The sequence below is a fragment of the Gorilla gorilla genome, chromosome 15, assembly GCF_029281585.2.
Source record: "Gorilla gorilla gorilla isolate KB3781 chromosome 15, NHGRI_mGorGor1-v2.1_pri, whole genome shotgun sequence".
NCBI lineage: Eukaryota > Metazoa > Chordata > Mammalia > Primates > Hominidae > Gorilla > Gorilla gorilla.
In genome coordinates, this window is record NC_073239.2 from 95,828,250 (window position 1) to 95,848,300 (window position 20,051).

Here is a 20,051-nt window from a genome sequence, read left to right on the forward strand (position 1 = left end):
AGCCTTCGTTTTCTTAACTTCTCTCCCCAAGTCTAAGGGCCATGAAAGGTCAATTTGCTTCCTCTGAGTGTTTCCCATTATTATTCTTTTTGGCTGAGCTCTTAGTTTTGACCAGGAACCTCATGTGTGGAAATGGTGAGGACCCAAGCCTTGACCCCAAAGCAAATGTCTCAAATACAAGCCCCTCCCCCAGGAGTTAGGAATGCTGGCTGTGCTCAGACCCCTCTGGTAGCCACTGGGGGACATATAGAAGACACAAGAGGTGGCCTCTACTTAAAAAGAGCCCACATTCTCACACAAAAAAAGAGAAAAACAGTAAGTGAAATGACCACAACATGATTCAATCATTTCAGAGGAAGGGAGAGAAATGAATGCAGCATAATTAGTAATAGTGCACAGTTTAAGCCATAGGCACTCTATTAAAAACTTTACATGTGTTGATACGTTTAACCCTGCTAACTTCATATCCGTTTTACAGATGGGAATCTGAGGCATAGAAAAATTCAGTAACTCCCCCAAGGTAACCCAGTGAAGAAGTCTTGGAAGCAGAATGCAAAGTCAGGCAGTACAGCCCTGGACTCTCCATGCTCATCCACTAGATGCTATTGCTTCATAGGAATAGGAAGCTACCTCTTGAACCTGGCCAGAATTTTCCATAAGTATATGTCCTTCATCACTCTAAGAGCTGGTTTGTAGACTGCTTGTTGGCCATCAGTGAAATATGGAAGTGAATGTGTGACAAGGAGGCAAGGCAACAATGCTGCTTTAGGGAGGGTGCTGGATATATTACCCATGAATTAGATGGAGTGACATTCTGATACTGGGCCATAGGGAAGAAGTACAAACTCCTTACAACAGCTTCTACATGGAAATTTCACCAGTTAAATTCTACCTACTGCTTTTCTTGGGCAATGATGTGAGGAATAAGTCAAACCTTTTTTCCAAAGACAGTTCATTGTACTAGTAAAGATATGGGCTTTGGAATTAGCACACCTGAGTTCAATGTAGGGGTCTACCATTTACCACCTGCATGAATCTTGATCAAACTGCTTAACCTCTGCAAGCTAAATGTCCTAACCTCTAAAGCAAGAGAAAGATAATTATCTACAATTTTATTGTGATAATGACATTTCATAGTGATTATGCAGTATTTAGCACAGTGCCTGCCTTATATGGAATTTTCAGTAGTCTTGGTTTTGGCTTGTTATCTTTCTCCCCAGTTACTTCTCTTTCCCCTGAAGTTTGAAAGAAGCTGCTGTGAGGTATGAATATATTTGCCCCTTAAGTAGAAAGGAGGTTCAGTTTGCAGACAGCATTCAGAGGAGATGAGTGAAAGATTTCCATCACTACTATTGATTAAATGACACATAGATTAAAAAAAAATATTTGGTTGGTTTGGCACAGGTTTCAAACTTTCAGCAATCTCTCATGCTTTGCACAGGTGCAATAATATACTTATTTTTTGAAGTCTTCATCAACAAAGGAGTAAATTCGTTTAGCACACAGTGAAGCCAATTCTTTTTCTTTCCTTTTTCTTTCTTTCTTTTTTTTTTTGAGACGGACTCTTGCTTTGTCACCCAGGCTGGAGTGCAGTGGCATGATGTCGACTCACTGCAGCCTCTGCCTCCTGGGTTCAAGCAATTCTTCTGCCTCAGCCTCCCAAGTAGCTGGGACTACAGGCGCGTGCCACCACGCCAGGCTAATTTTTGTATTTTTAGTAAAGACGGGTTTTCACCATGTTAGCCAGGATGGTCTCGATCTCCTGACCTCGTGATCCACCCACCTCGGCCTCCCAAGCCAATTCCTTTTCTAATTTGATCTCACATGGCCTTCTCCCCCTCCCCTCACCAACTTTTAGTTGAGGCTCCTGTGTGAGTCATCCTGAACTCCCAGTTTGTGTTCCTGGGCTAAGCTCCTAAATCCACCATTAACTTCACTTCTTGTACTTATCCACATCCACGCTCAGTCTCTCTGCTATCTCAATAAACACTTTTTTTTTTGCTGTGAAAAATTAATTTTCTAGTGAGCAGAATATCCCAACCCCTCAATCCTGGAGATCAATTCATCCAGAATTTCTCTGAAAGTTCTCAACTTGACTTTAGAATTGTTTCTTCAGATTCCTTTTGGAACCCCAATCTTCACCAGAGATTCCCCATTCTGACTTCTTAGTTCTCATCTTAGATTTTTTTCTTTGTAAAATAAGAATTAGCATGACTAGCAGCATCATCATAGTTCAGTTTCTCTGTTTCTGTGGATATTGACTATGACTCCCCCTCCCCATCATTTTCCAGCCCAGCTCCCCTTCCTGGTAGGAGTAGCTATAGCCAATTTGACAGTAGATGTTTCTTTCAGTCACTTTATTAATTTAGAGCATGCGAATTTAGGTTATGTTGCTTTGTATTTTCACAGCCAGTCTGCTTTTTAACACTAAGCAATTTTATTTCCTAGTTATTTGTTAGCAGATTTATGTTGCATTTTGATTTTTATATTTAAGTTAACCAGCATCTTTTTTTCTTATACTAAGAGAGTGATTTGTCACTAGTTGTCAACACACTGCATAGAAGCTCATAACATGTAAATCTAATTTTTCTGCTTATAGGGAATATAAGAAATTTCATTTTTATTTTTTTAGAGACAGCATCTCGCTGTGTTACCTAGGCTGGAGTGCAGCCTCAAACTCCTGGGCTCAAGTGATCCTCCTACCTTAGCCTCCTGAATAGTTAGCACTATAGGTACATACCTCTATGCCTGGCTAATATTTTTTTTTAATTTGTAGAGACTGGGTCTTGCTATATTGCCCAGGCTGGTCTTAAACTCCTAGCCTCAAGCAATCTTTCTGTCTCGGCCTCCCAAAGTGCTGGGATTACAGGCATGAGCCACTGTCTCCAGCCAATTCTTTAAATTAGGTCTGAGTTTTTTCCCAAAGAGATAAAACCAATATTGAGCACTTAAGGGTATGATCTGGTTTAGTCTCCCAGATACTGAAGTTTAAGAGACCTAAGAAAATACAATCCTCCTTTTTTTTGTCACTGGAATTCTGAGCCAATAGAGAAAATATTGCAATGAGGATGGAAGGCAAATATCATTTTAATTAGTAATAACACACAATAATATTGCTTACACCCACTGAACTTCAGAATTAGACAGAACTGCCCACTTGAATAGTAGTTCAGAACTGGGCAGACATCCTTTGTGGAAGCAAGGCTTGCTCCTGTAACACCCATTCTATGGACGCATGCAGTAGAATGGACATTTCTGAAGGCAGCTTGCTCCAGCAAAGAGAAACAGGAGGTGTTAGGGGCTGAGCTAAGCATACACAGCTTCTCTTTGCAGATCATCCTTAATATTTCTGATTATGTCACTTCTTCAGGAAAGTTGTTAAAGAGGAAATAAAGAGATGCTATCAGTCTTGCTAATGGAGTTTTTTCAATGTAGAAGGTAACAACAAGAGAGGACAAGAAGAAAGAATTCCCCCTCTAATGCTTGGCAGTAGAACATGGTTTGTTATGTTTTAACATGATTTTTCTATATAAATGTTGGGGAAGCCAATTTCTACTCTGGCCACATTAATGATGTTTTTCTTTATTTTGTTATTACAATTTCCAGTCTCTTTATATTTTTTTTTTCAAGCCCTCCTTATCCCCTCTGCCCTAGTCACTCACCACTTCTAGGTAAAATAGGTAATAAAAGTTCCAAATAGTTCATTTGTATCAGCTGAAGATATTTCCGTTGTGAATGTCAGAAACCCAACTCAAACGCTTTAAGCATGAAAGGGAGTCTATTGCCACACAGTTTGAAAAAGCCGGGAGGTGCCTGGCTTGATCCAGAGTCTCAAAGGACAGCACAGATGATTCTCTTCATTTGGTAATTGTCTTCTGGGTTGCTAGTCCTCTGATCCCTCTGATTTTCTTATAGCCTCTAGGGACTCAAAGCTTTCTTCTTACCCCTCCAGCAGTCCTTGCTTGCGAAGAATCCTCTTTCCTAAGTGTACCAGCAAGAGCTCTGGAGCTGAGTGTGGCTGCGATGGCTTGGGTTGTTGCCAGTTCTAAGGGTGGTCCCTAAATCAGCCACAAGAGCATCACTGTGAAACTTGTTAGAAATGCAGATTCTCAGGCCTCACCCCAGACTTTTGAATTCTAAACTCTGAGGGCCTAAGCCCCCCAGGTGATTCTGATATACCCTAAAGTGTAATGACCGCTTTTTAAGTCTGTAGTACAAAGTCTGTGACAGTTAGGGGGGTAAAGTACATTGAGTGGTCTAGGCTGAGTAGCTTGATTAGGGTCAACTTTATCCAGTCCAGGTGGTTGAAAGGTCAAGAGGGGTGGGTAGCTTCCTAAAGAAAAATTACGTGTTATTATAAGATAAAGTAACAGTTGCTGGGCAGGTAAACTCAGCTGATAGTCTGTAATAGAATCCTTCCCACAAGTACTAAGTGGAGAGTTATTACGAGAAAAAATACTTGGTAGTGATGCCCAAGACTTGTGTGTTGTGTCTTTACAAGGGTCAGAGCAACAAAGGCCTTTCTTCTTATAGTGTGTATTAGTGTCCAGTGATTCTCCTGAATGGAGAATATCAATAGTTTTATCCTTTAGCCTGGGTTACTCATGACCTCATATTTCCCCTTATATGATGAGCCGTACCGAGCAGCTGCGTGACAGCATGTAATTTGGGCAATGCCTGATCGAGGCCAAGTAAGGTATCTACCATATTGAATATTTGGTTTTCTTGAACTCACCCAAGAAAGCTGAATATTCTGTGTGGAAACAAGTTACACCCAAAAAATATACTTGAGGGTGCGGTGATAAATGATGGTAACTTTTCTGTTTGTACCTCATTTACAATTTTCACAGGTACAATGGTGGGAGACCATACCCGTTTGGAGTTCCACAACATTGAAACGGGAATCATGACTGAGAAACGTTACATCTCCGTTGTCCCCTCCAGCTTTATTGGCCATCTGCAGAGCCTCATGTTTAATGGCCTTCTCTACATTGACTTGTGCAAAAATGGTGACATTGATTATTGTGAGCTGAAGGCTCGTTTTGGACTAAGGAACATCATCGCTGACCCTGTCACCTTTAAGACCAAGAGCAGCTACCTGAGCCTTGCCACTCTTCAGGCTTACACCTCCATGCACCTCTTCTTCCAGTTCAAGACCACCTCACCAGATGGCTTCATTCTCTTCAACAGTGGTGATGGCAATGACTTCATTGCAGTCGAGCTTGTCAAGGGGTAAGTAGAAGGGATCACAACTTATGTTGGACACCTTTAATCTACTGAAGCTCTACGTAAAATATGGACATAAAAATAACTTGTCTATTCTACTCCCTACCCTCCATTCCTGACACATTCTTGCATCTTCCTTGATTAAATGGATCCATAAAATTATTAGGTCTGGAAAGGAGAGAGGCTCATGATTTAATTTAAAGGTCTTCCACTAACTCAACACTAACAGACTTTTTACTATGAAATGTAGCCCTTTAAAACTATTGAAGAAAAGCTTATTTTTGCAAAAGAGGGCTATGATTTGTATTGCATCTAATTCTTGAGTATTATTACTAACTACAACCACCCAATTTATACCAAAAGATGAAACATAAATATTTTAAATCCTACCATTAGCCCATATATGCAAGTCTTTAGAAGCTGCCCTTTCCTCAAGACATTTTACTACCATGTATTAGAAAATAGTCAAAACAAAAAACCAAAACAAAAACCAAAACAGATTAATGGTTGACAATGAATTTAAAAGTCACCCCCTTATGTTTTGTAGTATACAACCTGTGCTACTTTGACTCTGGAGAGTATTAGTCGGTAGTGTTAATGAAATGGACTCGATGAGTATGGAATTATAGTGAAGCATGATAGAATAAAATCTGACTAGTCTTGTAACCTCATATCAAGATTTAAATTATTCCTGCTTTATGCCAGTTTAGCACGGGGGATTTGAAGCCCACTATGTCAGTTACACACATATAGCCATTAAACCACTTCGGGGATTTTCCAATTATTGTTTTTTTTTTTTTTCTTTCTTCCTAGGTATATACACTACGTTTTTGACCTTGGAAACGGTCCCAATGTGATCAAAGGCAACAGTGACCGCCCCCTGAACGACAACCAGTGGCACAATGTCGTCATCACTCGGGACAATAGTAACACTCATAGCCTGAAAGTGGACACCAAAGTGGTCACTCAGGTTATCAATGGTGCCAAAAATCTGGATTTGAAAGGTAAACCTTGTAAAGAAATTTAGTTTTTAATAGAGCTTTTCTTACAATAGATAGACTGTTTCCAGAGGCAAACCACAGGTTCAGAGTGCCATGCATTTCTGGTACATCATCCATATCCTGTTTTAACAATGTTGAATTATCCTGTAATGCAATTTTTTCCGTTTTTACTTAGACGACTCATCAAGAAATGGTTCATTTTCTCTGATAACCTCGGGAATGTCATGCTGTGGGGGCTGAGAGATGACAGGATAAGTGTCAAAGTGTGGGAAGGGCCGTAATACAGAGGAAGGAATATAGGCTTTGGAATTTCAGCTGAATCATTTAATGTCTGGTGTCATCAGTAAACTGTCGTAGCCTTGTTCAGCTTACATTTACTTTTCTTTGCAAAATAAGGATAATAATTGTTAGTTTCTGTATAGGTTGTGATAAGTTTTGATGGCATGTCTGTAAATCCCTCAGCATATTATTGGTAGCAAGCACATAAAAATCACTCAATAAATGCTTGCTTTGTTGACAATATTGTTAATCTTTACTCCATCTATGATGATTAAATTTTTGAGATGATATATATAAAATGAATGACACATAATAAATGTTGGTTTCCTTTTTTTGCAGGGTAGAAACTCTGGTGCTTATCTCATTTATGCTGTTTCCCCCCCAGCTATCTTATCCCTTATCTGGTGAATTATCTCAAGTGTATCAAACTAGTTGACATGGTCACCACATCCTTTACTCATTCTCTTTTGCTAATTACTTTCCTTTCCAGGTGATCTCTACATGGCTGGTCTGGCCCAAGGCATGTACAGTAACCTCCCAAAGCTCGTGGCCTCTCGAGATGGCTTTCAGGGCTGTCTAGCATCAGTGGACTTGAATGGACGCCTGCCAGACCTCATCAATGATGCTCTTCATCGGAGTGGACAGATCGAGCGTGGCTGTGAAGGTACAACCTATTTTTTTCTTGTTAAGCTACAGCCTTGTTGCAAGCACCAAGCCTCTTTGCTGCCTCTGCCACTGCCTCCTTCCTCAGTTGACCAGTCCTGTCTCATTCTCATTTGCCACGTGACATTGCATCACCATCAGTGTCCTCTTGTCACTGGTTTAGTGTGTCAAGACATGTGCCACAGGCTCCAGGAACGTATGTTGGCAGATGTTTTCTGACTATCACATACTTGCCAATAAAAATAAAATAAAATAAAAAACTTCCCTGGCATTGACATCAGGCTTCTTCCAATGTGTACCTTGGCTTCCAGAATGGCTGAAACAGCACTGGAGACTTTTATTTATACTTTAATACATGATGAGGGGAAAACCAGAGATTTTATGTAGATGTCACTAATTAATAAAATGTTTCTTATTTTGGCTGATAGTGACTGCATTATTTAATGCAAATCTAGCAGGCGATAGGAAAACGATGTCCAAATGCCATGATGATGGAAGGGAACTAACATTTATTAAGTACTTACTAATTATCAGGCATTGCTAGGCAGTTCTTTAGTGTGGTATATTGGAACATTATGGGCTTTGATATTAGAAAGACCTGGATTCAGCTCCAGGTAGTAGCTCTTGTTAGCTATGTGACATTTGGAAGGTGATGTAACCTCTCTAAGCTATATCTTTCTTACCTATAAAACAGGGCAATAAAACTTACCTTGAATGTAAGGAGATCAGAAATACACATAAAATGCCTGGTATGTAGTAGGTACTCGATAAATGGTAGGGTTATTGTTTACAAATATTATTTTATGTCAAACATCTAATAATACTGCATGTCTACCCATGCAGCACGACAAACCATGCTCAGCCTGTTCCTGTAGATGATCCACTGTCTCTTGAGATATTAAATGAATTTTACAGGTCTTCCTGAATCCAACAATTCTTTGCAGTGTAAACAATCTAGTTTTAACCAGCAGATGGCAGAAGTGAACACATTCAGCCTTCCCTAGTAGCCTTGGGTTGGCTGAAAACTTGACTGTTACCTAACTTGAAAGGCAAAGAAGTTGCCTGACCAAGGATCTATGTAATTATTTCCTTTTTTTCTTTTTGAGCCTTTTGGTTGAGCCTTATGGTCCTGTGTTTGTGCAATATATTGTGTTTCCTTGTATCAGTTGTTAATTTACCACATCAAATCTGTTCATTCCACTTCTGTGTTCAACTTCATGTATCACTTCTGTTCTTAAACAGCTTCCATCTGGGTTAGCTCATCGTCGTAAAGCACACATTTATAAAAGCTTCCTGTCAGCTTATCAGGCTGACTTGGAGTTATGGAAATTGTTTCCCTTTGCCTAAGAGTTATTTTTGTATTTTGCACTAGTAATAGTAATGTTCATTCCTATAACCCACTCCATTTTTCCTTTATCCAGAAATATTTCTTAAATTCTCTTGGCCAAATATGGTGTTTGTACTATGTAGTGTGTGTGTGTGTGTGTGTGTGTGTGTGTGTGTGTATAAAGGGACAGGAGGTTGGGAATCACTAAGCCCTTAAAGCAGCCACTTTGCTCCTAGAAATGAACAATTTCATTCAATCAAGGATTTTTGTCTCCTTGGCTTGCTTTTAGTTCTTTTGTGTATTAAAGCGCAATCCTGGAATAGATGTAGCATTTGGAATTAAATTGAATATAGTGTTTAGAAGATTGTGGAATGGCAGTAATTCCATTTATCCTGGAATAGTTAATCATATGAAGTCAAATCACAATATAAGAGCACATATTAGAAAGCGTAAGATACTGGTCAAATGTTACATAATTTTTATCATGCCATCAGTTCTTCAGATTTAAAAGTTAACAGGAATCATCCATTAACTCTATGTCAATGTTTTCCAATAGATATATGTAACACATGCAATTATAAATTTCCTAGTAGCTACATTTTAAAAAGATATAAAGTAACAGGTCAAATTTATTTTAATTTTGTATTTTATTCAATTTAACTAAATATACCCAAAATATTATTTCAGAATGTAATAGAGATAAAATTATCAATATTTTACACTTTTTTCATATTAAGCCTCTAAACTTGAGTTTGTATTTTATACTTGCAGCACACCTCAACCCAGGGGCTACATGCATTTAAAGTGCTCAATACACATGTCAATGGCTACTGTATTGGTAGTACAGGTATACAGAATACAAAAATTAAGGTGTAAATAAATAAAACTATAGTACTGGATTAAAAGGAGGTCTAAGCTTTATAAAAGGGTACTAAAATGTATAATATAAAGGGAGAATGACCTCACTTAAGAGAGTTTTAAGAGAAGCAGTAAGAGCATCAGCAAAAAGAAATTACATAACGAGTTGGGGAAAATGTCCCTATCCCTATCTACAGCTCTGTGTGCAGTTTGGCATTACTCATCACATGCATTACGGAGAGCTCCTACCTTCCTCTGAGTATGGTTGATTATTCAAAGCCGGATATTGTGGCTTGATGACTCCACCATCTGAATCTATGGTGAGTCCCATGAGCCTAATAGCACTGCACTCTATTGCCATGGAGATAATTACAACGGTTACCCACTGAGCATTATGCCTACCCCGCTGGGTGGGATGAAGTGGAGGGTGAGTGCTGAGGGAAGAAAGTCCTTGTTGATTCTACACAAATGACTTGGATAATTAGCCTAAGTGGCCAGGAAAAATGGCCCAAAGTGGGTTAAGGCATAAATTACTGTCATTGGAAGTTTGTACCACTGTGAATAAGCCCTTGCAAGAGATCCCAGGAGCATTTTAGGGTTCTGTGTAAGATGGTGGGGAGGTAAAGGGAGAGCACAAAACATTGGAGACACTGCAAAAAGGCATCATTTTTATTCTGAATCTCTTGTGTAGAGCATGAGACCCCCAAGAAGGCCTTTGAGCATTAGGTAGTATGAGGACCACAGGAAACAGAACAAATTTCTTAATTTATCATTTCTTTTACATAGAATAGTAAACAAGTAGGGGATGAGGTTTTATAACTAAGAACTAAGACCAGAATCTCTTCAAGATATGCTTTATTCTAGCAAATCTAGAATACACAGATAAACATATATATATATACACACACACACACAGATAGATAAATATCTGTATCTATCTACATTTAATATATGTTTCCATCAAAGTCATTGACAATGACACTTTAAGATCCCTAGGTAGTAAATGTGTTACCTTCCCTATTATATCAGACCCACGACAGCAGGTAAAATAAAAGGCAAAAGAGTCCAAAATTATTTTTATTTATTTTATTGATTGATTGAGTGAGTGAGCGAGACGGAGTTTCGCTCTTGTTGCCCAGGCTGGAGTGCAGTGGCGTGATCTCGGCTCACTGCAACCTCCACCTCCCAGCTTCAAGCGAATCTGCTGCCTCAGCCTCCCAAGTAGCTGGGATTACAGGTGCCCACCACCATACCTGGCTAATTTTTGTATTTTTAGTCGAGATGGGGTTTTACCATGTTGGCCAGGCTGGTCTCGAACTCTTGACCTCAGGTGATCCACCCACCTCGGCCTCCCAAAGTGCTAGCAAAATTATTTAAAAACTTGCTTATTTAGTACTCTTCAGCTCTCAAGTATGAGTAGCAAAAAAGAAAAAAATCTTGAAACTAGTATTTGATTTTATGTCTCTGATAGATGCAAAGTGTATAATTTAGATATTAAGTGCAATTTCTGGGCAACTCCTAGTCAACGTTTAGTTGTAAATTGATACCTCTCAATTTAAGCTAGGGTTTTTAAAAAAATCATACCTGATTTAATATGTGGCTGGTAAGTGTATCTTCCTATATTGAGGCCATCTTTGCTGCAGAGGCCAAGGCATGATCAGCTAGAAATGTGGTTTCACAATTGCAGATGATAAACATCTGAAAGAAATACACGTGCTTTGTTTTGAAACTGGCACGAATAAATAAAAATGACATTAGTCTGGTGCCCTTTTGCCTGCAACTATTTGGGTTTGGATATATTTTTAAAATTAAACAAATTGAGCTTTTTGGTGTTCCCAAATCACCGTGATCCAAATGTCTAATTCCAGTGCCAAATTCCTGGGTGGCATCTGCAAGAGGGCACAAGGGGTACACTCAAGTGACTCTTTCATGCTCAACTCCTAATGTTTAGAATTATTTCTATGGGCTCCATCTGATTGCACACACGTGTCTTTCAGTCTGACCGTGCACTCCCTGAGGTTGGCTGTGTGGATGTGAGAAAGCTCTTGTTGCCCGTTGCCTGTGCTTTGTCAAGTCTGATGCGCCCCTGCCCTGCTCTGCTGACTTGGCTCTGAGGAGGCCGGCTCTGTCCCTGGTCTGCGCGTCCCCCTCTGCCCTACTCCCCAACCCCATCTTTGCTGTCTCTGGTGAACCTGTAGAGCATTTCAATTGTCTGTCTGAGTGATCGTTATGCAGATTGCGTTTTCATTTCTGTAATGTTATCCTGGTTTATTCTACCTCTTACTAACCTCTGGTTATTGTTTTCGCTTTTTCTGTTCTTTTGCTAACAAAGTTGCGTTGACCAAAGCTGACCTGCAAGGTAGAGAAGGTTCTTGTTCCCATTACCACTTTGGACTGAAAGATGCCCTGTGTAACCCTTGGTATCTTTTCTTTAGAGATCTTCAAGCTGTCACACCTCTTGGACAGCAGCAATTGTGGGGAGGTGGCTGAACCCTGTGTTCTTCTGAAAGGGTGACAGATAACCCAGATCAATGCATGAAAAATAGCTATCAAGAGGAGACCTCATGGGGGAAGAAACATGATTCCATTTTGGGGGGTACCAAAGAGGTTTGACAGCATCCCATACCGTGACTATACATAAACACATTAATTTACTCTGGAAATGATGAATACCTCTCCAAGTAGTTGCCATGGAGGGGTTGGCTCCTCTTAATTTATTCACCATAGATAGAGAAAAGAACTTGGAAGGAAAAAAAAAAAGGCCAAGGCCAGCCCTTAAGCCTTAAGTTATTATTTTCTGGGTCAGGGAGGTCATTTCCTGGAGCAGGACATTTAAGTACTTGGGCTTTATGAAAGAGAATGTCATTTTCTCTTAACTAGTTTTAAAGTTTTAAATATTTCTGGGCATTTGGGAGACACTAATGTCATTAAAATGTTTCAGAGATTTATATTTTCTATTGGGGATTTTGGTTGAGCACTTTAATTTCCTGTTTTGTGATCGCAGGAGAAAAGTACTCTTGAGGAAGAAGATGATCTGTCATTTTAACCCTGAATACCCTATAAAATACCACATGTGAGATGTTAGTGAATATCTATTGCAGAAACTACTTCATCCACTATTCAAAGAGGCATCTTACAAAGTCAGTAATGGCCCACTGATCCTATGGTGCCATGCTGCTATGTCTCAGAATAACAATGGAGGAACAAGCATTTTAGGTGTCTTTTGGCTGATTGTCAAGCAGGAGACTGAGCCTCATGACCTCTGCTGAGTTTGCAGTCAGTCCTAATTGTTAGAAGTGGTTAAGGCAAGGGTAACGTTCAAAAAATTACTTTTCATCTAAAAGGATCATTGACTTTGCTGTGAGTTACTTGTTATATGCCATGTAGCTAACCAGTACAAGTGCCTATCTCTCCAGAATACATCCACCAAGAAAGACTCTCTCACTGTTTTACCATAACTTTGTTTTTCTTTATCGCCTCTTAGCAGATTCACATATATTTTAATATATATTTAAATTAAATAAAAGAATATACACTAGTTAGGACTTAAAGTCAGAGGAAGCTTTACAATAGCTTTCAGTTTCAAAGTACAGAGGGCCCTTGTGGCAATACTGTTGTTTTAGACATTATGTTTAATTGTCAAGAAAGATCCACTATGTATTTCTCTGTAAATGGAAGAGAGAGAGAAGGGGGCAGGATTCAATCTGAATGCAAGACAATCCAAGGAGATTGAAGCTCCTTAGGACTGGATTTAGCAGATTAAACTAGACAACTACATCTCTTCCCTGACTTTACTATTACGCAGGGTAAGAACTACATGGATTTTGAATTCCCAGAGCTTAGCATATTCTCTCACCTAGAAAATCTGGACATGGCAAAATAATCTGAAAGTTCTCATCCAAAGGAATAATGGTTTGTAGGGAGAGGTGAGTGATTGATTTCTATGCCTAAAGTAAATTGTTTACCAAAGCGTAGATACAGATTTAGGGACATAGTGGTTTGGAATATCTTGATGTTTCCTTTTATGGAAGCTGTCTAGGCATCAATATGGTTTTAACATTATTACTTTATTGGCACGAACTTTCCTCCATTCTTGTAATGACTTGACAGTCTCTTTGTTTGTGGCAGGAGCTGCTATTCTTTTCAATTATTTGGGGCCGTCTTACTCTTTCCCTGTTTTATAGGAAAAGCTTTTAGGTTTTTGTTTCCTAACATTGGGGTGTGGACTATTACTCACAATCTGGCTTTTTCAGCTACAACCTGTGAGTATAGATAGTACTAATTACCATGAAGTATGAAGGGTAGTGAAGATATATGACAAGGAAATGAGGCAGTTGGAAGCCTAGACAAAAATGTATTCAGAAGGAAATATAACAATGAGGTGTAAGAAGTGACGTAATGAGTCTAGACGAGTCAACAGCTTAAGTCCTCTTGTTATTGTGTGGTTGGGGTAGTGTTTTATTTTTTATTTAAAAATTTTTAACTTCTCCAGTGAAAGTGTTGTTGAATTTAACAGGAAGTTAGTGTCAGCTATGCCTGTGTATCAGGGACTAGGTACTAGGGATGCTAGGATACCGCAGATGAGATGCAGTCTCTAACTTCAAAGAATTCCACAGATGATCAGCCAATAATTACAATGCAAAGTGAAAACTCCTATCCTAGAGACATGTGTCCTGCCATGTGAGCATGAAGGAACACACTGGATCGTGTAGGGTCATGGTGGTCATGGGGAGTGCTCAGGGGATATCTTCTCAGACAGAGTTTGAGCTGAGTCTGAAGGACAAGTGTGTTTTAGATGGATGAACGATGGAAGCACATTCGAGAGCTTGGCTTAATTGGGAACCTTCAAGAAGCTCAATGTGGCTGAAATAATGTGTGTGGGGGGATATGATAACACATGAAATGGGAGTGGTAGGATAGAGACAGGTAATGACAGACTTTTCCTGTAAGGAGTTGGACTTTATCCCAAAGATGCTTAAGGAGGACAGAGATTTGCGTTAGATTTTCATTTTATCAGGATCACTGACACTAGAATGGAGAAAGGATGATGCAGACAGAAACTAGAAACAGAGAGCAGATTCAGGAGTGAAGCAGCATATTCCAAGACAGAGGGAAGAGACATGCCCCCAGTGCCTGTTACTGTACTCGGTCAAGGAGGTAAACAAGTTTCCCTTTCGCATGAAACCTCAAAGAGCAAGGAAGAAAGTGAACTCTTTCTCCTGTTTGCTGCACACACCCTCTCCACTGCTACACTGTTGTTCTGATTAGTAGCACATGTATTTTCACATTATGACAAAAGATATCAAGGAAGAAGTTCACCGACTTTCCTGGTTTCAGGCCAGAATCTACATCTCTCTAGGTCAACACAGGAGACAGGAGCTCTCCACGGTACTCGTGTGATCCACGGCAGGGAGGTTGCCTTGCTGAGCAGTGCAGTCTTTGTATCAGTGTACCTTGGACAGAATGACAGCTTCTACAGAACATTCAGAAGTAACTTTCTAATTCCTTTTTGTTTTTAAGAAGGGTATTAGTGGAAAGGAAGAGATTTCCTAAAAGCCTATTCATGGAAGAAAGGAGCTGCAGAACTATAAAAGAAATATTAAGATGGACCTGTTTGGTGTGAGGCAGATGACATAAATTATGAGAAATAAAAGAATAACTCTTTTTTGTATTAGGTGATTAATTAGAATCTTCCTATTCCATCTTTAATTATAACTTCTCTTAGCAGGTTTTATTTCTGATGTTTAATGACTTTTTTTCTAGAAATGTAAGGTGTCCCTCTGCCCAGATGGTGAACAGGTGGTCAGGGGATCCAGGATCCATTGGATCTGGGTGCTAAGTGCTGGCTATTTTGAGAAAGTCAATCAATGTATTGGGTTCAGATGCCTTGGAAATCTCAAGATTCTTTAAAGGCATTTTAGAACAGAGTTAGAATTAGTCAAACACCTTTAGTTAGGTAAAGGAAATTTTAATTCCCCAACTGTCTTTACTATGATGAATATTGTCCTCCACCTCATTTTCTCCGAAACTGAAGACTGTATCACATTCTCCATTGTATTTTTTGTTATAAAATATAGTACTTGACCTACTATAAGTTCCTCAAAATGATTTCTATTGTGGAAAATAATAAAAGAGACATAAATTACAGTGAACTTCCCATTATTGTTCTTGTGTCCTTTTCCTCCACATTATACGAGAGAGGCGAACAACACAACTGTGTCAGTGTGGCACACTACCAAAATGCATCTTGTTTCTGGACTCCTCATCAACTGTACACCCAACTTAAGTGAGAGGAGGAAACCTGATTATTGTCCTTTCCAGCAGAATTGCTGATGATCTTTATTGAGAGTCTCCTTGAAGAAGGCATACACTAAGGACTTGGCAGGTTTTATCTCCATTGTGACTACAACCTTAGCTGACAGATACTGTTATCTGTTTCATAGGTGACTTTATAGGTCTTGCATATGTTCTTTCATTTAATCTTCACACCATATGATGCAGTAGAAATACATATCTCCCTTATACAGATGGGGACACTGAGGTTTAGAGTTTAATATCACCAGCCCAAGGTCACATTACTAGTAAGTGATTAAACTGGATTTTAAAGCCCATGACCTTTCGCCTATTATGCCATATGGTGTGAGTCTGAGTTTGCTTATTTCCAAAGCAGAAAGAGTACATAGATGACCAGAGAGTATCTGAGAGTGTCCTCCATGCTGACTTTATGGTAGATGGTTTTCATATCAACCCCATTTCAAAAAGTTCTAGATAATATTTGCACAATGTTAGAGCAAAGTATTTTAAATTACCTCCTTTTTTTTTGTTGTTGAGACTGGGCTTTGAAACTCCTTCTCTCTCTCTTTTAAAGTATATTCCACTGCCCCAGCAGACCCCTACATCAGTGCCTAGAAAACAAGGAAAAGCAGACAGACTCCTCAGTTTACATTTTCTAAAGAGTCATTGACTTATGAGGGATTGTGTATCACTTTGAAAAGAGTTATTTGACCTTTGTGACCCAGGCATCCCCTGAAAATAGGGTGGATTGAGGAAGAAGGCTTCATGCTACCAGCCATCCTCTCACTCTTACAAATACCCTACCTCCAGCAAGTATCAACTCCCGCCTCTCTACTGTCATGGAAGTGTGCTGTGGGTAAATCACTTTACTCTTAAGCTGTAATTATTCTTTTTAGATCATTGACCATCAAGAGCAGTGCTGTGCTAGAGCTGGCACTGGCACAGGAATTTCTAGGAATTTTGTAAGCCAGTTTACATAAGGCAACATGTTATGGCTTGAAATTGGCTATGAGGGGAGTACTAATAAAACCAACACATGTTACAAATCAGTTTTATTTTCCTTTTCCTGGGGTGCTGGTTGTTAAACATTTACTAGTGATATATCACCAATAAAAGGCCACTGGGGATAAAGACACCATGAAGCCATCTCAGTCAACCAATTCCCATCCATGGCCATAACCAATTTTATACCCAACGTATTATGAGAGGGTTGAAGTGGTTGAAGAGAAAAGGGTGTTAGTGAAACTGCTCCAAATGTTAGATTTTATTCTTTGTCTTTTTCATTGATCACTCTAATCATGTGACCCTTTTAAAACCTCTGTTTGAGAAGAGGAAGCCATAAGCATCTGAACATGCTTGAGAAGAGTGGTTTTGATGCCTTGCTTAGCTTTAGTAAGGCATAGGTCCTGACTTCAAGACAAAAAGCATGATCTTGGGAATACAGCCACCCTTAGGTCTCTCTGACAATGAAATTTTATAATAAGATTTAGGACCCTATTCTCTGGCATTGCCTTATGTTCTATAAAATGTGACCTAGAGTATTCGCGTCTCAGTGGATTCACTTGACATTTTTAAGTGATCATTGCTTTCTTATTTTAAAGCTAAATATAAGTGAATTTGGCTTACTCCAGTTAAAATGAATAGATCTTATGTTGTCTGTAAATGACTGTCTTCAGAAAAGCCAAGGGGACTCAACGCTGTCAATTTAGAAATACTCTGAAAGCTATGGAAGTAGCTTTGCTGAAGGGTCCAAGACATATATTCAGCTAAGTAAATAGGCTATCCTTATTATCAGGAATACCCTCTGTATTAGTTAGGGTTCTCCAGAGAGCTATCATATATATCATATATATGATATATGCATCTTATATATAATATACAAAATATATATTATTTAGATATATACATCTTATATATAATATATTATATAAAATATATGTTATTTATATATATATGTATAAAAATAGGAATTGGCTCACATGATTATGAAGGCCAAGAAACTCCACAGTCCGCTGTCTGTATGCTGGAGAATAAAACAGTTGGATTCTAAAGTCCTAGGAATGGGGGTGGCAGGGGCAGAAGTGGCATGATAATGTAAGTTCTGCTCTGATTCGAAAAGCCCAAGAACCAGGAGCACAAGTGTCCAATGTCTGAGGGCTAGAGAATATGGCTATCTCACCTCAAGCAAAGAAAGTGAATTCCTCCTTCCTCTGCCTTTTTCTTCTATTCAGAATAGGACCACAACAGATTGGATGATGCCTACTCACACTGGGGACCATCTGCTTTATTCTCTTCACCAGTTAAAATGCTAATCTCATTTGTAAATACCCTCAAAGACATACCTGGAAATAATATTTCATTATTATTATATATAATGACCAGGTATCTGGGCATCCCTTACCTCAGTCATTTTGACACATAAAATTAACCATCACATTCTCCTGAAGACTCTCAACTCTTTAATTTTTATATTTTAGCAGTCGAGACTATAGATTGCTTAGGTAGGCAGTAAGAGTCTTTCATAATTCATTCGCATTTTCAAAAATTTCCCTGTAGGGTTTCTATAGACTTATTTATATGAGACTTATATAAATACACACACATATACATAAATCTATGTATATTCATCTTTTTTCTGTACTTTTTTCCTTCCACCCAACTACTGTTCACTCATTTTTTTCCTATAAAACAATGTAAATTTTAAAATGTGAAAGTAGAAAGATTAGGCACTTACCAGGGGTAGAAAATTAAACTGAAGGTGGAAGATCTCTTTAGACAGTTCATGGCATGTATTATTCTGTTCTCATGCTGCTAATAAAAATATACCCAAGACTGAGTAATTTATAAAGAAAAAGAGACTTAATGTACTCATAGTTCCATGTGGCTGGGCAGGCCTCACAATCATGGCAGAAGGCAAATGAGGAGCAAAGTCACGTCTTACATGGAGGCAGGCAAGAGAGAACTTGTGTAGGGGAACTCCCCTTTATAAACCCATCAGATCTCATGAGACTTATTCACTATCATGAGAACAGCATGGGAAAGACCTACCCCCATGATTCAGTTACCTCCCACCAGGCCCCTCCCACAACACGTGGGAATTAAGGGAGCTACAATTCAAGATGAGATTTGGGTGGGGACACAGCCAACAATATCAGCAACTCTTATAATGCTCCTTCCCGTGGAAGCTGTGGTTTGTTGGGACAGGCAAACCGTTTGGTTAACACGGAGTTCTACTATGATAACTTCACATTTAGGTTACACCGATAGAGTCTAAGCCCTTTGACTTAAGCCCTTCACTCCTTGTGATTAAAGTCAGTGAATGTTGATAGATCAGCCTCACCTGGTCCCCACTCCTGGGTCACCAGCCTTGGCCCTCTAAAGGAATGGACATTGAGAAGACAAACTTGATATGGCCTCCAGGACTGTCACTTCTCCTTTTCCCCCTTACCCTCTGCCTGCTGCACCCTACATTTCTCCACCCACTTCTTGTCTGGCTAGAACTAGGTGGTGCTGCTTTAGCACTATTTATGAATTTCAAATTGGGGTGTTTGAGACATAGGTTTGGTTAAGTCTTATTTGGGCAATAACAGAGGGAAAGTGCATTCTGATACTAGTGTTGTGAGCTTTAGGAAGAAAGTCTATTTCAAGGACCTACAAACAATAAAAGATACTCTATCAACTTTTGATTTTCTAGGCCATGAAGAGGAATTGACTAAATCAGTGTACACGTGCTGTAAGGGTGGATTAGAGCAGTAACAGGCATAAAATGGTTGTATCAGACAATTCTTAATGAGAGGAACAATCCCACAATCAAGAAAAATGATAGGAAATTTTGGCAGCCATCAGAATTATCTGATAAATAAAATGATAAGGGAATGAGATACAATTTCATGTTTTCCAGCAAACCAAAAGCAGGGCTGGAAATTAGAAACCAAAGTACTAACACCATTGACATCTTATTTAGTCTTTCCAGACACATTTCTGTTGTCTCGTCACTTTCTGTAGTATACAGAGAAAGTCACCATCTTTTCTCAAAGGGATATGTGACTATTTTAGTGAGAGTTATTCACATATCAATAGCAAAAATAATTTATACCATTCCTATACAGGAACTTCCTAAGGCCTTTGGATGTTTTAAGATATTAATAATTAATAATGACAATGATAAAAAAGACTTCATAAATATGTAATTAAAAAATTTGTGCTATCTTAGAATGTCTGGAATTTTATGTTGGTTTGGAAGAGTGTTTTATGAAAAATTATGATTATTAAGTCCCTAGAATTGTCTGTCATGCTTATAAACATAACATTTGATACAGATTTCTGTTCATAAAATTGGACAAAACGAGATCTTCCTGTTTAACTGAATTGAAATGGTATTTGAAAGTTTTCCTTGTAAAAAA

General features: G+C 38.9%; 1 protein-coding gene across 36 annotated transcripts in view; it reads left to right on the forward strand.

Moving 5' to 3' along the window:
* NRXN3 (neurexin 3) overlaps positions 1-20,051 on the forward strand; it is a 1,705,132-nt gene that overhangs the window by 791,937 nt on the left and 893,144 nt on the right. For 22 of the 36 annotated variants that reach the window (XR_010130803.1, XM_019009962.4, XM_031001718.3 and 19 more), the window contains 3 exons: positions 4,851-5,232; positions 6,040-6,230; positions 6,997-7,170. Coding sequence is in view for 33 of the 36 variants with exons in the window: in XM_019009962.4 (XP_018865507.1) it covers positions 4,851-5,232; positions 6,040-6,230; positions 6,997-7,170 (747 nt within the window). In the remaining 3 variants the exon portion in view is untranslated. Of the gene's footprint in view, positions 1-4,850; positions 5,233-6,039; positions 6,231-6,996; positions 7,171-11,686; positions 11,714-20,051 lie in introns of all 36 variants that reach the window. The other 14 variants (XR_010130801.1, XR_010130802.1, XM_055361100.2 and 11 more) reach the window with 1 other exon arrangement.